At 44.1% G+C, this 20,000-nt stretch overlaps 2 protein-coding genes and 1 long non-coding RNA gene across 3 annotated transcripts in view; 1 reads left to right on the forward strand and 2 right to left on the reverse strand.

The window, feature by feature from the left end:
* c14h20orf96 (chromosome 14 C20orf96 homolog) overlaps positions 1-1,596 on the reverse strand; it is a 12,826-nt gene extending 11,230 nt beyond the window's left edge. The window contains exons 1-3 of the mRNA XM_063215573.1: positions 1,331-1,596; positions 889-1,054; positions 414-526 (exon numbers count right to left, since the gene is read on the reverse strand). Of these exons, the coding sequence (XP_063071643.1) occupies positions 414-526; positions 889-1,054; positions 1,331-1,387 (336 nt within the window). The 5' untranslated portion in view covers positions 1,388-1,596. The remainder of the gene's footprint in view (positions 1-413; positions 527-888; positions 1,055-1,330) is intronic.
* A 304-nt stretch (positions 1,597-1,900) lies between these two features.
* On the reverse strand, positions 1,901-12,182 carry pnp4a (purine nucleoside phosphorylase 4a). The gene is made up of 6 exons (XM_063215574.1): positions 12,122-12,182; positions 9,225-9,388; positions 7,715-7,818; positions 5,172-5,347; positions 3,731-3,921; positions 1,901-2,876 (listed from the first exon to the last, which is right to left on the reverse strand). Exons 1-6 carry the CDS (start codon positions 12,142-12,144, stop codon positions 2,659-2,661), a joined length of 876 nt encoding a protein of 291 aa, XP_063071644.1. The 5' UTR covers positions 12,145-12,182; the 3' UTR covers positions 1,901-2,658.
* LOC134462505 (uncharacterized) overlaps positions 9,348-20,000 on the forward strand; it is a 24,349-nt gene continuing 13,696 nt past the window's right edge. Inside the window, exons 1-2 of the long non-coding RNA XR_010037533.1 lie at positions 9,348-9,428; positions 16,604-16,741. This is a non-coding gene — a long non-coding RNA (uncharacterized LOC134462505). The remainder of the gene's footprint in view (positions 9,429-16,603; positions 16,742-20,000) is intronic.

A 20,000-nucleotide genomic window follows, 5' to 3' on the forward strand; every position in this document is an offset into this window, starting at 1 on the left:
ATATTCTGTCTCTCCATGTTTGAATACATATTATCAGAAATTTATAGACTGATCATGTCTTTATTAGTGGGCAAACCGGCAAAATCAGCAAGGGATCAAATACATATTGGACTCACTGTATAGGGGAAACAAAGCATTGTCAGGTATTGAAAAGTCAAGGGTAGCGTGAGCAATACAATTAAATGTTGACATTAGAAGAAGTTCGCCTGAGAATTCAGCTGGCTGTCACTGTGACAAGCTTTATGTTTGGAGGTTACAGTGTGAGGGGTTTAAAGGAACGTTGGCTTCACGGGAATGATCTCTTAGGAAGGATGACAGGAATTATTACCACTCACTCCCACATTTACTTCTCCTTATCTAATCAAAGCCAAATAGCAAGGGGGAAAAAAACACCAATTTCCACAGTGACCTACACTCAAAGTTTTGATCTTCTTGTCTTTCCTCTTTACAGAGACCTCTGCTCGCTCCACTTCAAGGTTCTTCTTAGTGGGTCCAATTGGCATATGTGGTAGGATGATTCCATCAGCTTCAAATAACACACATCAGACAATGATACACTATTACCAGTTGGTAACGTTATAATAATTATAATAATACTATAGTAATACTATAGTAATAGTAGGCTGGAATTTTCTTGGCTATTATATGAGTGTTTCAACATCTAAACTTAGTATTAATTCAATTCAATTCAATTCCAATTTATTATAGTGTGGTATCACCGTAGTACGGTCTCAGAACACTTTCAAATGCATGATTAATATTACATAAAATATTGAATAAAAGATAAGATCATAGTAAACAAAAAAAACACAAGTAGAAAATAAAGGGAGAAATGTAGGCCTATCAGGCATGTTGGTAAGGGCCTAGGCCTACCACAATTTCACTCACTTGATTTGTGGCGCCTTGTTATTGTAGGCCTTGATGGTGGGCCCAGGTCTGATCCTGTGGTTTGGTGGTTGTCGTCTGCTGCAGTTGGTTCCTCCACATTTGTCCCAAGATCAGTTTCATTATTCTTCTGTTTAGCCCTAGCGCATCGCGCCCACTTACTGTAATCCTGTCAATACACATGCACATGCACAACATGAATACGTACATGTGCCATACAAGGTGATGTTTAATATCTGTGGTAAAGTGGCTCGCAAAGCAAACCGTAACCTTGGTGATGATTACACAGGAGTTGCACGTTGGACTACGTTAGTGTTGGCCAATCAACAATCCAGCCTACCGGTATTCACGTATTGTAATGGAGGTGGGTTAATCTTCATGGCAAGGGCCAACTTAGCACTAGAGTTGCTAGAGCTGAATAAATGTATGTGACAAAGCTACCTACCACCTTTTGGCTGACTCTTGACCTCACACAACCGTGTTGTTGAGTAGATGTAGCCATCGCCAACTTGAAATATGCTGTAGACCTGCCCGCTACAAACGTTCCGAGATTGTTACATAGCTGCCTGAAGGTTGTAAGTGTAGGCCTACATTTCTTACTGCCGGATTCAGAATCAAGAATCTAGCATCTACCCCTGCAAAACCAGACCCTCCAGTCCAGAGAAATCAGATGTGAACAGCACTCGCTCTCCCATCACTATAGTAACCAGACGCACTCGGAGCGCAAGGCCACGGAAAAGGCGACGCTCAGGGCCAATCATTCCGGTTAGGTGCGCAGCTGAAGGCTCTGCTCAAGACGTAGTTGAGGGCTGCTCTGTCTTCGGTGGGGATCTCGCGCCCTCAAGTGGCCAAAGGTACTTATGGCGGCTGTACAAGTTTTCTTAGGCTGCTTGGTGTGTTGTTACAGTCTCCACTATAGGTAGGCCTAACTATTATACTTAGGCTACCTAATATAGGATTGATTGTTGATGAAAGAAAAGACTTTGGTCATTGGTTGTAGTGTGTTTATTGAAGATTTCGGTTGAGGTTAAACAAGTCATTATTTCATATAAAATAAGTTCTGAGAATAATTGCATGAGCAATATTGTACAAGTACTTACAGGTAAAATCAGATTGCACCACAAAATTTGCATAAAGCACCATATAAATTCAAGGAGTAATCTTATATGTACATGAACAGGCAATATAGTTTATATTAATCTTTAGATTTAAGTACCATAGATTTATTAACAAGGGAGCCATCAAAGACAGAATCTAAGACAACTGATGTAAACGTTTAAGAACATATAGAAACAAGATTTTTTTTCCATAAAAAATATGCACCTTATTATTTTCCACTGTTTCTTGTTTTCACATTTGCTGATGAGGAACTGTGCACCACATACGTACAGATGAGTATCAATTCTATCAATTACAAAAAAAAATACTTCACCAGTCTAACCTCGTGACAGCACAAGAAAACATGACAAAGATCTTGTTATTGGAACTGACTGATGAACAGATACATTTTACACACACTCGACAATGCACATTTTGTTCGCAAAACATAATAGTCGGTGACAACATTGTGAATAGCTGCAAATATGCTGGCAAAAAAAGAACTGTCAAGTGTTGGGGGTTCTCGAGTGTGGAGGAGCATGCTGGGTAGTGTCCAGTATTTGCTGTTGTGGTTGTTGTTGTTGTTGTTGTTGTTGTTGCTGTTGTGCATGTATGTTGTCGTCAATGTCGTGGTTTTGTTGATGAGGATGAAGAGGGTAGCAGCGGTGGCCGTCATCACGCAGTGTTGTTGTTGATGTCCATGCGGCTCACCAGCTCCGTAACCAGCGTCTGCAGGGTCTCCGAGCGCATCTTGCTGACCTCCAGCACGCTCTCGTGGTTGACCGACTCCGTGTCGTCGTAGCTCTTCACCACCTTGTTGGTGATGAGGGACAGGCCGAACACTCGCATGCCACAGTGGCTCGCCACCAGCACCTCGGGAGCAGTGCTCATGCCTGCAACACACACACACACACACACACACACACACACACACACACACACACACACACACACACACACACACACACACACACACACACACACACACACAAACAAACACCTGTCAGAACTCACACTCTTCCAAAGCAAATGGTGTATAGTGCCTAACTACGGCTAGATCGCTCACAGTTGTACGCCCGCTTATAGAAGAGTAACAATGTAGGCCTTCAGATTTGACTGTGTACAGACTTGTGTATGATTTATGTAGGCCTGCATAACACTTTTTTTAACTGAATGAACTTTATTCAAAAAATGTACATGGGGGCACTTTGTTTGTGTTGTTTGTTTGAACTCTTATAAACTTACTTTAAATTCCTGGAATTATCGGATTTTACTGGATTTATCAACCATATTGAAAAGAATCCAAAGAGCAAAAAAAAAAAAAAACGAGAACAAAAAACAGGAACCGCATAGCCTACTTGGATAATCTGTCTTGAATTATGATCCTTTACCTGGCCACATTATGTAAGTCAAAGTGGGTTTTTATGGGTGACATGTATAGCTGAATTGGCCATATGGCATACATGGCATTTGCCCGGTGAACTGTTGATAATTTTGGCCTGGCCCACCCCTCAATGGTATCAGTACTCACGCCACTACAGCAGACCTCTTTGAGATCTGAGTCAGATATTAACAAAGCTTTTCAACGGTTATGGTCAAAATAGCTCATATTAGATGACTAAAATTGTGTCAAAGGCTTTGTTGTCTCTCTCAATGCCTGGTGGACCAGTCTTGGCTAAAATGCCCGGCCTCATTTTTCCTCTCAGTCCAGCCTTGGTGCCATGAGTATCATGAGTTTCTTTCTTACCTACTGCGTCCACACCGAGTCTATGTAAAAGGCGGGCCTCAGCGATGGTCTCGAAGTTGGGTCCTCCCACCATGCAATAGACTCCCTCCTGCACAAACTGAGCGAAGCCCAGACTCTTGCAGATGTCAAAGGCCATACGCCGCAGGTGCTTATCATACACACCCGACATGGGGGGAAACCGAGGCCCAAACCTGGAGAGAGAGAGAGAGAGAGAGAGAGAGAGAGAGAGAGAGAGAGAGAGAGAGAGAGAGAGAGAGAGAGAGAGAGAGAGAGAGAGAGAGAGAGAGAGAGAGAGAGAGAGAGGCAGAGGAAGAGAGAGAGACAGACACAGACAGAGGGACAGAGAGCGAGAGAGACAGAGAGACAGAGAGAAAGAGAGAAAAAAGGAGAGTTATGACTGCTGCTGATTAAATCAACTACTTTTAATGGTGCAGCTTGCGACACTAAATTCCCATATAATGGGTAATGTCCAGTGCTTGTCGTTAGCTACTGCTCTGCATATAAAATCCTCTGCTTAGTGTCACACCACTTTGATTAATTCCTTCCAATAACGATGCCACATTCACAGTATTCCTCTTTCACGTGCATATGAGGATTCAGGCCTGCCAACAGGAGGGGACAAAGGGGTCAGTTGTCCTGGGCCCAGTGATAAGAGGGCCCCCAGTATTGTGTCCCCATCACATTGTATATATCGAGAGAGGGGGGCCTTTTCAGATGAACTTATCTCAGGCCCACGGTCAAAGCTGTCAGTGGCCCTGCGTGGATGGACAAAAACAACAACTGCTGCCAGGGATTCAAATGGCCAAATGAGTGTCGGGTGCTGGGAGGCCGGCGGAGCCGAGGGGTCAGGTGGTCTACTCGTGTAAGTGGTCTACATTACCACGGACTCTCGTGCGCCTCAGCACATGATCCCGTGCTCTCTCTCTGATGATATTAGTTTTGACGTGCAAAACAAGCGGCTACTGGACGTTGACTGCACGAGCCAAAAGGAATCCGGCTCCTGATTGGTTGTTTTGTGACACAGCTGACTTGAAGTAAGTAGGAGTTGCAGCATTACAGAGTGGTTTTCATGAAAGAGGTTGAGAGCAGAATTGCCACTGCAGCTTTGCAACTTTGGTCCTCCCAACTGACTTTATGTAGTGTTGTAGTATACCAGAGAGGGCAGCCAAGCAAAGTCAGAAATGTTAAACTCTGTTGGTGAGTCAATGAAACAGTTATAAAAACATTAGTCTTAGGTTGAAAAAATAGTTTGTGGAAGAATTCCCGCAGGTTTTTTAGCCCTCAGCTTAGTCAGCAATGCAGACTACTTTAGATAGCAGGTACTTCCATCATGACCTTTGTTTTTTGTCCAACTGACTTTGGTCTTTGTCCAACTGGCTTCACACAGCAGGGTTAATGTTCTTCACACTGAAGTTAAGTGGTATTCAGTGGGAAAACCTACTTCTCCTCATTGGGTCCGTTGAGTGGGTTGAGTCCAGCCAGGCCTGGGAGGTTAATGTGGTCCTTGATCACCATGATGTCCCCACAGTGGTAGGTGTCATTCAGCGAGCCAGCCGCATTTGTGACAATCAGCGTCTCCACACCCAAGAGCTTAAATACCCTGATAGGAAAAGTCACCTGTTTGGAGGCAGAGTGAGAGGGGGGGGAGAGAGAGAGAGAGAGAGAGAGAGAGAGAGAGAGAGAGAGAGAGAGAGAGAGAGAGAGAGAGAGAGAGAGAGAGAGAGAGAGAGAGAGAGAGAGAGATGGAGAGAGAGATGGAGAGAGAGATGGAGAGAGAAACAGAGAAGAGAGACATGGGGACAGAAGGACATTGGACCTGTTTTTTTATTTTAAATTTCATTCAGTGTTCTCATTTGGGACAGTAATAGGCTGTTACATCACCACCAGCAGCAGCTGTAGTGATTCCCAGTACATCATCCAATCTAGTGCTCTGTCAACATGGGCTGCTTCATCGAGATGAGCTACCAACGCTGCTTTGCTTCTCAGGGGCCGGTGTCGTAGTGCGTTGTAAGTTGTAACGATGACTTGGCAGCTCTGCTCGAGGGGTAGTAGCTCATATGGACATGACACTGGCCCCCCAGTAACTACTCTCACATGCACTCAAGTGAACAAGGGACCACCACTGCTGCTGCTGCTGCAGAGGAAAGCAGCAAGCAGCTAACAGCATCAGCCTAACCTGCCTATGTTACGTAACAGCGCTTTCTTCTCACGCTCACAAAGGCCACATTGAGCCGGAGCGGAGCGCTGGTGCTTTAGCATGTGATGGGTGGTAGGCCGAGCGGAGCAGGAGACATGTGATACTAGCTCCTGGGTGCCCCCTTGCCCACTCATACAGTACTACGGCTATGGCTTTTGCCATGCATGCAACAGGGTATATTGTATGCAGGGCCGCTGACAGCTTTGGTTGGGCCCAGGACAAAGTCATCTGAATGGGGCCCCCAGCCTAATAGATACAATGTAATGAGGACCCAATTTTAGGGCCCCTCTCTCTCTGGGCCCGGGACAACTGTCCCCTTTGTCCCCCCTGTCAGCACCCCTGATTGTATGCCCTGTATGCACTTGACCCTTGGTAACACTTCAACATGCACTTTATAATGCACTTTATTCTACTACTGTCTACGTCTATGCCCGGAGCTGTCTGCCCATATTTATATGCTCTGCTGTTGTGTGTCTTTGACCTTCCATCTTTACATCTATTTGATGTTAGGGTTATGCCACAACAAATTCCTATCAATTGTATTGACATGGCAATGAACTTCTTGAATCGTGAATCTTGAATCTTACTCACTAGCACAAACGGATATAAAAAGGCTTGGGCATTTTTTGTGTTGCTCCCTCTAAAAATATTTGAGGAATAATGATAATTATTATTAGTACTACTACTATTATTATTGTTATGCATTCTAAATATATATTGTACCCTTCATGTAGCCTGTATACTCCGTCTGTACAAACCAGTGCTGCTCTGTTCTGTCTTAGTCCATTGGCAGGAATTCACAGGTATGCCAGCACACACCCAGCACCACTTCTCCTCATTTGAAACAAGCCTGACACAAGTGCATGTGATTGCTGGGCCATTGTTTTGAAGGTGACACACACTGGGGATGTGTGCTGTTTGCTTATAATAGCATTAAGACACAACGTCCAAAAAGAACAATACAAGGTGATTGTGAATCATATGTGCTGTGTAAGTTATAACGCACCCGGACTAAAGAAATTGAAGGCATTTTTAAGTCTTCGGCATGACGCTCTTTGCGATGGAGCTTCAGGAAGGAATTGTCTCCTTTATTAATGCATCGACAGCAGCACATAACCGTATCGTTGTCAATTTGGGGAAAGGTTCAGGGGAAGGGAGAAGGAAGGGGTAACAACCAGGTGGTGAAACCATGGGAAGAATGTTGAGGGAGGTAATAACAGGACACCACAAAAGTGTGATTTATTACGGCCAAAGTAAAGGTTAAAGGAGAGGTAGGGAGTTGTAGCTTCTTTTTGCAGCTTGGCCCGCTGGTGGGCTCATTCACACTTTGTGTGACTCAACTACATCATAACAAACATTGATAGCACAATACCATAGGAGCAGGGCAAAGGCGTTTTAAAGGTGCTCTGTGCAGGATTGTGGCCAGAGTAAGTAGGTCCTATTGGAACTATGCTGCTCATTGAAACTGTGCTGCCTGTTGCCAGATTTGATATTTTCATGAATATGTACTAAGTAATAAACTAATATTTACTGGTATGACCAAAGTATATGAAGTTTTGTAGCTAAAAGTCTCTGTTTTTAGAAACCCAAAATGGCGGACATGGAGAACAATCTACATGAAAAGTGCAATTTCCCCAGTCATAATGAATACTTCGCATTTGATGGTGGTGGTAAGTATTAATGAAAAAGTTAACATTTTTGAATTGGGTGAATGGGCAGCATGAATTCTGGAAAGAAGCTACTAAAAATGTCCATAGTACACCTTTAAGTGGTCTTTTTGTACTAACCTTGCATAGCGTGTGTCCCTCATACATGTGGAATCGGCCCTGCATGCACACACATGTCTTCCCTTTCAGTTCCCCAAACACCAGTCTGCCAGCATGTCCCTGCACTGGGAAGACAATGGCATGCACTTTAGTGAGATCGAACACACAAATACACAGGGACGCATACATGCAAGCACTCAGCACACAAATACGCATGCACGCATACTTGCAAGCACACGCACGCACGCACGCACGCACGCACGCACGCACGCACGCACGCACACACACACACACACACACACACACACACACACACACACACACACACACACACACACACACACACACACACGCACAAACAAATTTACCAATTCATGTAAGTGTACAGCTATCCAATTAAACCATCACTCATGCCTTTAGGCTCGTTCTGCAACTCCTAAATTTAGCAACCATAAGAATGCAACATAATAAGGTGAGGGGGGGCGCATTTATTTATTTATTTATATATTTATTTATTTATTCTCAGCGTTGTGCTAAAATTGGATTTGTATGCTCCACCCGTTCTCCGGTCAGGTGATCAACATCATAGTAGGTGAGGGGGGCATGTATTTATTTACTTATTTATTTACTTATTTATTCTCAGCGATGTACTACAATTGGATTTGTATGCTCCACCCGTTCCTCCGATCAGGTGATCAACGGCTTTAATGCGCTGGCAAGCAAGCAAGCTCTCAAAAACGTCATAGTGGGACCTTTTTACTCAATCACCACTCAGTGTGTTTGAAGGACTTACTGTACCACTGACACTTAGCTCTTCATGTTGGTATCACAGGCAGACGATTGTGAGGGGGAGAGTTTGTGTTATGTGAAATGTAGCCCTCCTTTGAGTTCACCAATAATCAGCTTTCCTAATTCGGTAGACAAAATCACCTTTTTGGCAGGTCTTTTCCCCTGTCTGTACAGTCTGTGTCCAGTTGAGCAGGCATTTAAATGTCTCAATTAGGACACACCACATTCCTTGACTCTCAGTCGAATATGTCTTGACAATCAATAAACCTCACAGTTCCAAATATTTCCTCCACTTTGCAATGTGCCCTCCACTTTGTCTTTTTTTAAAACCAAACCAGTCTGTATTTCTATTTCTGTATCTATTTAATTCTATTCTATTTCCTCAGATGTTTATCTATGCCTGTTCGCTCTGTCTCCATGTCTTGTTGCTGCAGCTGCCACTCTGGACATAGTAAGGAGAAGGTACAAGACAAATCAACATTTCACAGATTATGATGATACTATTGGTTGGTGCATATGCCTGCAAAAATGAACTTCCTTCAGGGGTCAAACAGTTTGTTGCCTTGCCCCATTTAAAAAAAATACATTTTTTCTATTTTCACCTGCCATGCCTTGTGCTTTTATTTATTTACTTATTTTCACTTTTTGTAAAGCACATTGAATTGCATTTGTGCATGAAATGCCCTATAAAATAAAATGGCCTTTTCTTTCTTTGCCCCTAGCCCTTGGTCCCTGGTCTCACCTGTGCTCTGTGGGAAGCCGGGGATGTCTCCGTACTTGAAGGAGTCCTGGCACTTGAGGGCGTCTGCCAGCAGGCCCAGGCCAGAGCCACAGATGATGGCCACCTTGGGCCGATGCTGAGTCTGGGACAGCAGCCAGTCTGCTGACTTCTGGTAGTCTTCATAACTGAGGAGGAGATGAGGAGAGGGGACAGGAAGGATGAAAGGTCAGGAGCAGAGAGAGAGAAGAGGGGTAGAGAAGGAGGGAGAGAACGGAGGATGAAAAAAGCGAGTGAGAGAGAGAGTGTGAGAGCGAGAGAGAGAGAGAGAGAGAGAGAGAGAGAGAGAGAGAGAGAGAGAGAGAGAGAGAGAGAGAGAGAGAGAGCGAGCAATGAGAGAGGCAGACAGCAAACAAGAGATGGAGAGCAAGAGAGACAGGGAGGGAAAGAGAGAAGGGGAGAGAGCAGGAGATGAATAGATGGAGAGAGAGCAGTAGACAGGAAGACAGAGAGAAAGAGAGAGAGAGCAAGGAGGAGATAGCGAGAGGGTGTGAGGTTGGGGGGGGATTAAAAGATAGTAAACATATAGTGGAACATTTAAGGATGGGGGTGTTGGGGGGAGCTGGCTGGCACTAAAAGATACTGCATCATCCAGACAGATTTATATACACCATAAGATGAGATGTTGCCAGACATCCATAAGCTTCAGCACACCGGTTTAGTGTCAGCAATGGCAGTCAGACAAAACACAAGTCACAGTCTGGCACAGAGAGAGAATATATATGACAATTCAGGCAGAAGAGACGACGCTCCCAAAGCAGTGAATGCCACCATTTAAAACACACGGTCGCTCATTCCTCTGGAGAATGTGGCATGCCAGCCGGCCAGGCTAAAAAGGCACTGTGTGTGCGACCAAATAATGCTCCACAGTGGTCAAATTGGGCCACTATACGTCAGAGATTGTTTGACTGTTTTAAAAGCATCCGCACAACGTCAGGGGGCTGCATTGTTTGAATCCCAGTGTTAGGAGGACCATGCACAGGGCCACGAGAGCTATAGCCCAGAGGGCCAGTGGCACATGGATGATCATGCTGTAGTTGTGGGTTTCCTGGGAGTTAAAAATGGGTCACAGTGAAAAAGAAAAAAAAAAGGCAGTGAATTGAATACTTGGGTTCTCAAGAGTCCTGAAACATACGAGTAGCTTTGTAAGGACTGGAGGCAAAGGTCTCAGCTCTCGCTCAGTTAACCCATTGACGCCGGTTGTTGCGTTACGCAACATTGGCCCTGACGCCGGTTGTTGCAAAACGCAACATTATTGATTTGTCAATATTTTCAAGACGCATGGGAGATGCAATGCACAATATTTTGTTCAAATACACAAGATGTGGGTGTTCTCGATTTTTTTAAAGATCATGTGGCAAAAAAAAGTTTGATTCGTCGACAAAAAATATCAAATTAAATCAACCATGCTCGCTTCTGCAGACGTGGGTTGTTTAGCCATTTCACACAGGTAAAAAAAAAAAAAAAAGGCTGTGGTTCGCGAGACACATTGTTACAGCGAACGTGATGTTCAGTTGAAAGGTAATGAAGAGATTTTAATCGAGGAAAGGAAATATGATGGAAGACCCTTTAGATAGAGAGCAGGAGTGTGATTTGCCGCGGCCGCATGAAGGGGTGGGCGAGTGGCTTCCAAATACAGTCAGCTAGATTTCGCACCCGACGTTACCAAAAGTTCACTCCGACACTCGGGGCAATTGGCGAAGGTGCCAATATCTGAGGAAGCACGTCCTTTAGATATAGGCCTATTTCAGAATATTTTCTCTGAGGAACTTTCGGATATGGTGATAGCCTGTTGGTGAGGCAGACAACGGTAGACATGCGGATTATAGACGCGCGGCCATCCAGCTCAAAGTGGAGCCCCTCAAAATAGGATGAAATTGCTCATCGGTCTCTGCATAACGTTTGGAGAAATACAACGGCCATTACTCGCCGGTGGGAGAGCAAGTGGCTGTATTAGACAAATGTCCCCCGATTTATGGCAGAAATGACTGCCTAATAATTATAATAATAATGATTAGGCCTATTATGATTTAGTTAAAGTCGGCTATTGTAACAGTAGCAATAGCCTAGTAGCCTAATAGCCTATAATAAATAGCAGCATCAAGAATTATCCTGAAAGCACATGAAACTTTTTTCAATCATTTGATTATGAGATATAATTTTTTTTAAGGAATAAGTGTTAGTGTTAATGCTGAATGAGCATAATCCCGTGAAAGCAGAGGATTTTACCTTTTAAATGCAATTTGTCCCATGTCCCTATGTGTTCCAGAGGCTGACATATTGAAATTTTCATAGGAGTTTCCAACCATTTTTTCTTATCTCAAAAAACCCTCAGGCATTGGGGACCTTTTCTAAAAACGGGCTCAGGCGCCAATGGGTTAACAGATTTCACCTGGCAGCTCTCCTTAGTTATTAGGATTATGGGTTTATGGATTACAGCAGCGCTGGCTGCTTAACACTTTCTTGCCGCCACTTTTGGTCCATAGTGCGGCGGGTTTCACTGCACCGTTCAAAATTTGGAACTCTAAACAATCATTTTTCTCTACTGTCAAGCAGCCAACCAAGACATTGGAAATATATGATTCATGTCTCTGCAAAAAAATCATCATCATCATCAGCAGCAGCAGTAGCAGCACTAATCATCATCATCATCATCAACAGAAGCATCATCAGCACTAATCATCATCATCAACAGAAGCATCATCAGCACCATCATTTATCATTCATCATTCATGTTAGTGAAAAAAAAATATTACTTAGCTACAGGGCTTCTTGCTGAATATAGATAGACATGATTCAAATCACACACACACATCAGAATCCCCTATATCAGATGAATTAAAAAAACGTTAAAAACTTACCAAATCTGATCTTTACTATGCATGTTTAAATTTGTTGAGTGTTCTTGCTCCTGACCAAAAAAAAGAGTAGCCAAAAGTTGTGGATGATGAGGGGATCCAAACAGTGGAGGTAGAGAGAGAGAGAGAGAATACAATCGCTTCACTTTACTTGTTGTGAATGAGCACTTACTCTCAGTTTTACATATATACCCAGAGGGCGGGACCAAGGCCACAAACAAGGCTGCTCAGTGGTCTCTCCGTCTTGTTGTATTCCTTCACAGCCAATGAGAGAGTTCTGTGTAAAAAGGTGTGTCAGAAGTTTAAACAGCTGATTGGATTTGAGGTTAAATTTGGTACATCGTGAGTGATTCTGAGACTTTTTTTTTTACAATGTGATGCATCTACAACTTAAGTGAGTTTCAGCTACAAGCAGTTATATAACGCAGGCCTTTCTCACAGCTCTTATTAAGATAACATCTATAGACTATGGGTTCATCTAAGTAGACTTGGGTGAAATTTTGAAAACCATATACTGTAAATAAAGTGGTTCATTCTTTATTGATATAGTACATTAATAACAAAGCATTCATAAAGCTTTTTAGGGAAAGTGTTGCTGTTATTTTTCAGGCAGTCCGTCCTATTTTCAGAATTATGTTGGTATAAATGTTATTGTTCATTTTAGGAAACAAAATATCAAAAAAATACAATTTGCTGTGGATTAGCAAAGAAACTGTACTTTGATAATCAATGTCTTGCTCTGTGGCTTGACGTCTTTTTAAAGATGATTCAAATGAGAGTACATGCAGTATATACTGTATAAATATACTCTCATTGGACAAATATAAATAGGCCTACCTTAACAACAAAACGTCAATTAGAGCATTATTGCCCATGATCTCTCTGGGCCATGAGAGCCCAAGTATTCAGGGCCTTTTTCAAGGGCATAGGTTTCATCTGAGATTTGGTAGGGAGCTATATTATACTTAGCCTAAGTGGTGCATGTAAAACACAGATAAATCTATCAAACATTTAAACAACATTGCTTCAACGATTCAGCATTTCTAATGGGCCTGGACAACATAGCCGTGGAGAGAGAGAGAGAGAGAGAGAGAGAGAGAGAGAGAGAGAGAGAGAGAGAGAGAGAGAGAGAGAGAGAGAGAGAGTCATTCTATCACTGATTTTTTTTAGAAAAGGGCACAGCTTTTTTTAATCCTGGGAGAAGCTGCGCACGAGAGAACGCTAGAGCGTAGTTCTACCCACAAAATAGGCTACACCTGACTGTTATTCTCAGAATGCAGTGGAGTCACAACTCAAAATTCTTTTTGCTAAACTTTTCACAAGACGTGGCAAGCGCTAGGCCTAGGCCTACATGTTTGCAGTCTACCGCATAAAGCGAGAGTAGCCTTTAGTTTGTCTTCAAAATGCATTTCTATCACACGGAATAATTTGCAAAATGGCACAGCCTGGCAAGATTGAAATGGTTCGGGAACATGACTGTTTGTGTCCCATGCAATACGAGGTTTTTAATGTTAGAAATGTGTAGAAATGTGATAAATAGGCTATCGCCCTTCTGGCTGCATAATGTTGCGGGGATGGCGAAATAACTTCTAATGTCCGCCTAGCTGCACTAGTTGCGATGGCGAAATAACTTCTAATGTCCTCCTAGCTGCACTAGTTGCGATGGCGAAATAACTTCTAATGTCCGCCTAGTTGCACTAGTTGCGATGGCGAAATAACTTCTAATGTCCGCCTAGCTGCACCAGTTGCGGTGCAACTTCAAATGTCCGTTTAAAATGTCCGTTTAACCAGTTTAAAATGTTTTTTTTTAAAATTAATGCTACCACTTTGTAATAGGCTATATTGAAATATAAACTAATCAATGTAGATTTTCGATAGGCCTACATTAAAATAATATGACAAAAATTGGTAGGGGGACAATTTTATAGGCCTATCCCTAAAATATTGGTAGGGACATGTCACAACCGTCCCCCCAAACCTACGCCCGTGGCCTTTTTAAATAAGACCCTTTGCATCTTAAGCAGCTCCACTAGGCTATATCACTATCATCCAGGTGAATGCAGCTTGTCTTCCACGTGCCACTGGCCAGTATTGGTAGTCCTACATTATGGTCCTATCAATGGGATCCGTGATTCTGTGCATGGTCCTAACGTTGGGATCCAAACAATGTACAGTAGGCTGCTGACGTTGGGTGAATGACCTGTAATCTTTATTAAAGATAACCTTAAACATAGTTACATCTGGTATAGTTGTTTCACCATTCCATTCCACTGCATATTTGCATACTGAATGCATTTGAATCATAAATAGCTAAACCCATGGCCCTAAATTAACTATTTTCACTATCAGCCAAAATGGCTAGACTAGTAGATGTTAAGTGACTAGTAGTTGGTCTTAAAATTTCACCGGCCTTTGGCTGGTTGTCTGGTGGCTGGTGTTAATTTAGAGCCTTTGCTAAACCTAGAAATTGGACGCTTGCAATTAGTCATCTAGAAATCCTGAGGATTGGGTGGGGGTTGGTGTTGAAAGAAATCTGTCACGGTCGAGGTCTGGTGAGTGAAAATATTTGACCCCTGTGCTTCTGTGCAGGGGCGTGGTGGTCATCATCACAGAAGATCCAGTTTTAGTCCGTGAGGTTTCCAATTGATGCCGCGGCCTGGTCCAACAGTCAGGTTTTGACACAGGACCACTCGGCATGTGAGGCACATTACCAAACTCCCGGTTTCTTCCCCAACCCCAAATCCAAACCATGGGACTTGTGAAATTAAATTTGGGTACCTCACAAGGTTGGTTAGATGACTGATTACAGGCATTTTGTCTCTGTTAGATGTGCAAGCCTTGAAGGCCATGGGTGGTGGAAAGAGACGAGTCAAAGGACTTCAGCTGGTCTTCAGTAGATTGTCTCAGGGGAGACCCATTTCCTGATCTTGTTGTTAATAAGATGTGAGTAGTTAGGCAGAGGCAGAGAGAGAGAGAGAGAGAGAGAGAGAGAGAGAGAGAGAGAGAGAGAGAGAGAGAGAGAGAGAGAGAGAGAGAGAGAGAGAGAGAGAGAGAGAGAGAGAGAGAGAGAGAGAGAGAGAGAGAGAGTATGTGTGGCATGCTGAACAATACATGCCAGTGAAAGTTTTTTTCCCTGAGACTTCAGCAATGGCAATACTAATTGATAATAGCTTACAGTAGCTTCTAATTTCACAGCCTTTAAAGATAGTCATCTGAAACATTTTTGTATTTGTGAAAAATACCATGATATATTAAATTATATTAGGGGAAAGTCAGTACTTTGATCTGTATTCAATGTGACGTCATCCCTTTTTAAACCCAATAAAGCTTATTTAGTAAGTCTGATTAAAAAATGGCGCTCTTTCTCATGCTGTGCAATGTAGAACAATGTTACATATTCAGGACCTCCTGTACAATTGACTAATAACACAACCATAAAGCATAATCACATCATAATGTTAACACCCCTGGGCTATCTAAGTTTTTTTTTAACACTCCAGCCTTGATAGTCAAAAGATCTGTGTGTAGATAGCCTAACCGAAGTTTATGCAGTATGTGAAATGTGAATTTGTGTAATATAAATTTGTGTCGATGCTGCTGGACGTATTTAAAAAGTATTATCTCTCACTTAATAATGACAATACCCCTACTGCCCCTATCTATGTTTTTAAACACCAAATTTCATAGTGCAGTGCGTAGGTATCTGTGTGTAGATGTGTTCAGGGGTGCTGACAGGGAGGGACAAATGGGACAGCTGTCCCGGGCCCAGGGAGAGAGGGGGCCCAGAATTGGGTTTCTCATTGCATTGAATGTATTGGGCTGGTGGGCCCTGTCAAATTACTTTGTCCTGGGCCCTGCCAAAGCTGACAGTAGCCCTGAATGTGTGTAAGTCTATGTGAGATCTGAATTTGTGCAATGCATGTGATGTGCCAACGCTGCTGGACATGTTAATTGCCCTTAGGGATAAGTACAGTGTCTTTACTCTACCCCATTCTACTAATACCCTTCTGCACTATTCCTTGCATGAGCGTTAGCAACTCCGTAGCTATGGGAAACTGGTACGAGTCACAATAGACCTTGAGCCCGGACTCGATGGCAGCCAGCCGAGATAGCAGCCGCTTGAAAAAGATGCCGAGTCATGCATTGCAGCGGCATTCCAATTGTCAATTCCCACGCGTAATTACACCCTAAGCTCAGGTCAAACTGTCAAAACCATTGGATTGAAAAGGCTCGAGCGCAGCAATATCCTGCCATAGGGTATGATATTAAAATGAGTCAGTTGAAAGCATGCAGTCAATATCACTTTACATCTCAGCCACTAAGAATTCACGCACCATTGCGCACAATCCCATCGTTTTGCTTTAAAAAAAAGTTACATACTTCAATATGTTGATATGGTGTCAATCTACAGTAGCCTATATTCATCTGTTTTGTGACTTACCCTTTATTTGTCAATGCATTGTTAATTCTTTTTTTGTCTTTTAGACCTTATTTTTGACAGGACAGTATGAGAGAGTGACAGGAAATGTTTGGGAGAGACGGGGAAGGGTCAGCAAAGGACCCGGACTGGAATCGAACCCAGGTCGGCCGCATAGTAGACGAGTGCCCTACTACTAAGCCACGGTAAGGCCAACACAATGTTAATTATAGGCTTATAACTTATCCAAGATAACTATCCACTATTAGGTAAGCCCTGGTATTGTCCCACTTCTAATTGACATCTCTGAGCTAGACTGGCACTAGTGTTCAACGGGTACATCCAGTACATATACAAGCTGCTAGAGCTGCTTAAGCAGACACTGGGTAATGTTACACAGGCCGATATTAAAATATAAACAATACAACGTCACGGAGAGAAGAGAGACGTCTATATGAATGGCCATTGAAGTGCAACACAGACAGACTCAGTGCCATTGATAACAGCTCTGGATGGGCCTGGGACAAAGTCATTTGAAAGGGCCCCCCTCCTTACCCAATACAATGTAATGAGGACTCAATTCTGGGCCCCTCCTCTCTCTGCCACCATCCCTGCTGACTTCCCTGGTTAGACTTTCCATTGGCACATTTGACACGTTTGAGCCCTGGGCCCAGGACAAAGTCATCTGGAAAGGGACCATCCCCACACCCAACATACAATATGAGGACTCAATCCTACCCCCCCAACACACACACACACACACACACACCTACACACTCTCTGGGCCCGGGACAACTGACCCCATTGCCAACTGAATCCCCCCCACGCTCCCAAGTCGGCTTATCTGCACATTTGTTCTGTGTGTTAACGTGTAGACATTATGTCAGGTTGACCCCGGTCTCTCAGGTAACAGAGATAGGACAGAGGATGTGCTAAGTGGTCTGGATAGTGACCGGAGGAAGCATTTGGCTTCTACAACTAGCTTTTCCCGCGGGAACACTCAGCTCAAACCACTAAATATTTACACCAAGACAAGAACTCAGTCTTCTTGTTCACACATTCCAACCTGTGTGTGTGTGTGTGTGTGTGTGTGTGTGTGTGTGTGTGTGTGTGTGTGTGTGTGTGTGTGTGTGTGTGTGTGTGTGTGTGTGTGTGTGTGTGTGTGTGTGTGTGTGTGTGTGTGTGTGTGTGTGTGTGTGTACAGCATGTGTGAGTTTGTAATTGAGATCATCTTTGAGTTCATATAGAAAAGAGATACTTAATTGATCCTGATGGAAGTTAAGGTGTGTGTTTTTGCCTGTGAGTAAATGTGTGTGCTGTCCCTTGGTCAGGTGAGCAAGCCTTCACAATGTTAGCAGTAATGTGTAGCCGTGTCACGACTACAAGACTGCTTTGAAACCACAGATTGGGACATGTTCAAAACAGCTGCCACCCACAGCAACCACATTGACATTGAGGAGTACACAGACACCGTGACCTCCTACATCACAAAATGCATTGATGATGTTACAGAAATAAAACGCATCACCATCAGGGCCAACCAGAAGCCATGGTTCACAGGAGACGTTCACAGACTGCTGAGGGCCAGAGACAAAGCCTTCAGAGCAGGAGACGTAGCTGGCCTAAAAGCAGCAAGAGCAAACCTGTCCCAGGGCATCAGGAAAGCAAAAAAGGAATACTCGGACAAAATAACAACACACTTCAAAGACAGCAGAGATGCACAGAGCCTGTGGCAGGGCATACAGGCCATCACGGACTATAAGCCCGCACCACGAAGCTGTGACAACAACACCTCTCTGCTAAACGACCTGAACAGTTTCTTTGCCCGTTTTGAAGCACAAAATGACACTCATCCACAGAAAACTCCCCCTCCCCCCCATGATCAACCCCTGTACCTGTCCTCTGCCAGTGTGAAGAGGACACTGGCCACCATCAACCCACGCAAAGCAGCTGGCCCAGACAACATACCTGGCCGAGTGTGTGTGTGCACGTGTGTGTGGGTGGGGGGGGGGGGGGTGTACATCTGTCACGTATGCTGATGTCATGTGCATTTAGTCTTCTTTGCTTGCTGTCATGCTCGTGTGTGTGTGTGTGTGTGTGTGTGTGTGTGTGTGTGTGTGTGTGTGTGTGTGTGTGTGTGTGTGTGTGTGTGTGTGTGTGTGTGTGTGTACAGTACGTGTATGCATGTGTCCTTGTGTGTGTGTGTGTGTGTGTGTGTGTGTGTATGTGTGTGTGTGTGTGTGTGTGTGTGTGTGTGTGTGTGTGTGTGTGTGTGTGTGACAGTAGTTTCCCATAGACCTCAGAAGACTGGGTTGAGTTCATGTGTGTGTGTGTGTGTGTGTGTGTGTGTGTGTGTGTGTGTGTGTGTGTGTGTGTGTGTGTGTGTGTGTGTGTGTGTGTGTGTGTGTGTGCGGTGCGGTGCGGTGTGGTTGGTCGGGTCATGGAGCGTCTGCCTAACTGGGCGCACGTGAAGGATACACTACACACTCCGCAGTAGCCACCGTAATGAACAGGGCATGCCTGGCACTTGACACACCTAATCTCATTACCCAAAAAGAACAGCTGCTACTCCCTCCTTTCTTTTCTTTCTGTCTTTCCCATTCTTTTTTTCCCTCCTCCTCCTCTGTCTTCCCCTCCTCTCCTCCGCATTCCATCCCCTCTTTTTTTTTTTGGAGTCCTTCTTCATCTGTCCTCCTCTGCCCTGCCCTCCCCTGCCGCCTCCGTCTTAATTCTTGTGCGACTGCTATTCGCATGACTTGTCTTTCGCTTGACTTCTCTCTATAGTGCATTGCTCCCTACATAGGCCACATATGGTATGTGTGCCATCTTGAGTCATACTATGTGTGCCTACTAGCTCCCTCTCCTGCTCCTTTTGGCCTGACTATCCTCCATTTCTCATCCCTCCATCACGGCCCCATCATTCCCTTTCTCTCTTTCTCTTTTCCCTTCCCTTGCTGCCCCTCTCTACCCCTTTCACCCTCTCCTCTCACTCCTTGCTTATCTCTCTCTCTCCTGCTGTGCTATCTCTCTCTGTCTCTCTGTCTCTCTGTCTCTCTGTCTCTCTCTCTCTCTCTCTCTCTCTCTCTCTCTCTCTCTCTCTCTCTCTCTCCTGTTGTGCTGTGATCTGCAGCATATGAGGTACATGTGATCTCGTCAGCTGAAATTTGACGTCTGGGCCCCCGTCCCCCTCCCAGTCCCCTGGCCGCCCCCTGGCCCCTTGGCCGCCTCTGTCTCTGACTTTGTGCCCCCACATGACCGTTGTCAGACATGCCGCACGACATACCATACGCGTCACATAGCAACATTTACATACCAGACTAGTTATGAAACCCCCGAGCCAAAAGAGTTGTGCGTCTTGCTATGCCACTATGTGGGTTGAGTAATTGTTGTGAGTGGCACGGTGAGGATTATTGTGGGTTATTTTTATAGACTGAACAGTATATTTATTGAGGATGTGAATTCATG

Source organism: Engraulis encrasicolus, chromosome 14, assembly GCF_034702125.1.
Source record: "Engraulis encrasicolus isolate BLACKSEA-1 chromosome 14, IST_EnEncr_1.0, whole genome shotgun sequence".
Lineage (NCBI taxonomy): Eukaryota > Metazoa > Chordata > Actinopteri > Clupeiformes > Engraulidae > Engraulis > Engraulis encrasicolus.

Excerpts from the sequence above, each read along its gene's own strand:
- pnp4a (XM_063215574.1), bottom strand. The coding sequence starts at position 12,144 with ATGCATAGTAAAGATCAGATTTG. Across the intron at positions 7,819-9,224 it reads CGGCTTCCCACAGAGCACAG|TGCAGGGACATGCTGGCAGA; the intron begins GTGAGACCAGGG and ends TTGTCTTCCCAG. Across the intron at positions 5,348-7,714 it reads AGGGACACACGCTATGCAAG|GTGACTTTTCCTATCAGGGT; the intron begins GTTAGTACAAAA and ends GCCTCCAAACAG.